At 39.6% G+C, this 3,250-nt stretch overlaps 1 protein-coding gene across 1 annotated transcript in view; it reads left to right on the top strand.

The window, feature by feature from the left end:
• Nucleotides 1-1,600: 1,600 nt before the first annotated feature.
• LOC101579859 (NXPE family member 2) overlaps nucleotides 1,601-3,250 on the top strand; it is a 40,795-nt gene continuing 39,145 nt past the window's right edge. Inside the window, exon 1 of the mRNA XM_023721213.1 lies at nucleotides 1,601-1,813. Within this exon, the coding sequence (XP_023576981.1) occupies nucleotides 1,725-1,813 (89 nt within the window). The 5' untranslated portion in view covers nucleotides 1,601-1,724. The remainder of the gene's footprint in view (nucleotides 1,814-3,250) is intronic.

The raw sequence follows: 3,250 nt of genomic DNA, 5'->3' as shown, positions 1-3,250 counted from the left end.
GGAACCTCTTTTTCTTTTCTAGAACATGTACAACTTTCTTAACTTTTCTAATTCATTCTTTTCACTTTATAAATCAGGAAACAGAACTAGTGTAAAGACACTAATCAGAGTAAAAACACTAAGGGTATTTTAATAAATATGGTTATAAGTAATTATTACATATATTTCTTCTAAAATACTAACTTGAAGCTTAATTATGATGTAATATAGATCTAAATGTTAATTTAGTCAGATCACTCATTAATTAAAACATGCAAAATATGTCTGTACATTCTCTCACATTCTTCCTTCCATGATGTGGAGCCTAGTTCCCCTCCTCTTGAACAGAGCTTGGCTTGACTTGCTTCCAATATATGTTGGTGCATTCATTAGTCAGTACAGTAGGTACATTAGCTGGTGTATTAGCCCATCTTTATATTTTCCTTGCTGCTCTTTCTCTTGGATTGCTTGTTCGGGGGAAGCTAGTTGCCACATAGTGAAGACAACCAAGCAGTCCAAGCAGAGCTCCATATGGTGAGACACAGAGGTCTACGGCCAATAACTAAGAACTGAGGCCCCCTGACCGCAGCTGCATGAGTGCACTGTTTCAGGGTGGCTCTTCTAGCTTCAGTCAAGCCTTCAGAGGATGAGTGCGTCTCCAGGTACCATTTTGAAAGCAAGTCCATTATGGACCCTGAGCCGCAGCCACCCAGGGCAGCTAAGCCAACCCAGAATTCTCAGTCACACAAACTGTGAGACAATAAATGTTTCAAATCAGATACCTGTAACTAATACACAGGTTACACGAAAGTTCTTGATTTTGGAAATACAATACATGCACAAATACACAGCTACAAAAATAATAATGAATGATGTGATAAAAAGGAGGTTGGGGCTCTATCAGCACACAAAGAAGGAATCCCCGCCTTGGCTAGGGAGACGGATATTCAGCAGTGTCCACAGAAATACAGTGCATGTAACACCGGGCAGGGAGCCAGCGTTCTTAATATTAAGTGAGTGTTTCTCAACTCCAGGTGACTTTTCTATATTTAGCTTTATGATTCCAGGGCCAGGACGCTGTGCACCTCAGCTAGGTTTTCATTGGGATCTGCCATTAAGAAGCACTGTAAGGGGCTGGGGAGATAGCTCAGTAGAATAAGCGCTTGCCTGGCAAGCACAAGGGCCTGAGTTCAATTCCCAGTTCCACCAAGGGGGGAAAATAAAAGAACCACTGTAGACAGCTTGAAGGCGGAAGGAAGAAGATAAGGGACTGCTCTTGCCCATTTGCTTCCTGTTCCTGCTAGCAAGAACCATGTTAATTGGGACTCTCCAGTGAAACAGCCATAAAATAAGCTAGGATTTGGGGCAATCAAAGCACTGGGGAAAGAGAACAAGAGCAGACATAGCCTATGATTTGTTCTTACATTTTCTTCACAAAATATTAATAAATACTTTGTCCGCTCTCATGGATATTATAAATACAAAACCAGATGTTTGTGGATGGAAAGATGGAATATGTTTTTATTGGTATGTTTTTCCCTATAAAACAACTGGGTTAAATTATTTAAAAAACCACCATCTCAGAAATCTGGAAAGTAAACAAAAATGTACAACAAACTGAGCAGCATTTGTATAGAAGACAATACTGAAATTGGATTTAAAAAAAGAAAAAAGGAAGTCTTCCAAACACCTATAACAGCAGCCGCTACACTCTCTCCTCCTTCTCCCAGCCCTCCAGCAGCGTGATGGAGCCGGCAGATGCAGCGGGGCTCCGCACCTCTTGGGAGAATCTGCACAGGAGGCTCAGAGCATCGGCGTCTCTCATCCTCATCAGGTCAGTGCGGCGGAAGCTTTCTCCTAGCCAAGAACACTCATCAAGCCCTGAGTTCTCTCCCCATGTTCTACTTATGGGTGCTATTCCAGATGTAACAGGATGAAGCAGGTTCCAGATGTGGCAGGTTCAGAGGACAGGGCCCCTGTCACCCCTGACTCCAGCTCCCTGGCTTAGAGGGGAGAACCAGAAAGACACAAGGGGTCAAGTTGGAGGTGTCAGAGTGAGAGAAATAGGCCACTGTGTCTATCTTCACTTCTGGAACAACAGCAGAAGTTTTGCACAGGAGTAGAGGCAGGGCCCCAAAAGAACTAATCTCCTTTGGAGCAGACTGAAGTCAAATTCAATACTAAATAAACTATAAAAAAAAATAGTGAAGGTAGTACTTTTAGGCAATTAAGAGGAGGCTAACAATTCCTCAGGAGCAACAAGGGAAATAGTTTATTTGCAAGAGGCAATCACACAAAGGGACAGCTACACAGAGCCCTGTGGCACAAAGGGGGCCCTGGCAAAACCTCCATCATCCTAAATGCTGATGCACATGCCTGAGGTATACGTTCTGAGGAATAACTGAAACTACACATTCTATGGGAAACAGGCTTTATTGAAATAGACAAACTAAATAGCAAACGAATACGCAAACAACAAAAATGTGGAGCTCTGTGGGTGGAGAGCAGTATATAAGGTTGCTGTAACTGCCACGTGCAATGTACAGTTTTCAGCAAAAATGATGAGATGCACAAAGAAAGAAACAGGTAAGTTGATGCATGAACAGGAAAAATCCGGCAACGCAAGCTGGCTCTGAGAGGCTGAAATCAGACCAAGTCAGCCAAAAACTTCAAGGCAACCATCATAACATTTTCAAAGAACAGAGCCCTGCTTTAAGAAGCAGTGGAAGGCACAAGGACAGTGTTTCTCAAAAATATAAATAAAAGAAATAGAAACTATATTTAGAAATTATAAAAATATAATTTAGAATTCTATTCTAAAAACTAAAATTAAAAATAATATATATTTAAATTTTTTATTCATTTTAATGAGAAAAAAGATAAAATAGCAATGAAACAGTTTCAAAACAGGTTAGTAGGATAGTTATAATAATTAATACATTGCATATTATTGTCTTCATAGTAGTGACTCAGAGGACAAGATGCAGACATGATATCTTGTCCTAACAATATTAGTACAAACCTTTCTTCTCATTGAACTAAGAGGAAGTAGTTGTATATCTATCCTATCTTGTTTTTTATGTTGATTTTATTGAGAAAGAAGTAGTAATGAGACCGTTTCAAACATGTCAGTAAGAGCTATAATAATTAATACATATTTTCTTCATTGTAGTTATTTATACAACAAGATACAGACATGATATCTTGTCTAAACACTATTAGTTCAAAACTTTCTTCTCATTGAACTAAGAGAAAGTAGCTATATATCCAT

Source organism: Octodon degus, unplaced genomic scaffold (assembly GCF_000260255.1).
Source record: "Octodon degus isolate 3935 unplaced genomic scaffold, OctDeg1.0 scaffold00080, whole genome shotgun sequence".
Taxonomy (NCBI): domain Eukaryota; kingdom Metazoa; phylum Chordata; class Mammalia; order Rodentia; family Octodontidae; genus Octodon; species Octodon degus.
Note: the sequence above shows the minus strand (reverse complement) of the source record. Positions and strands in the feature narration are given on the sequence as shown.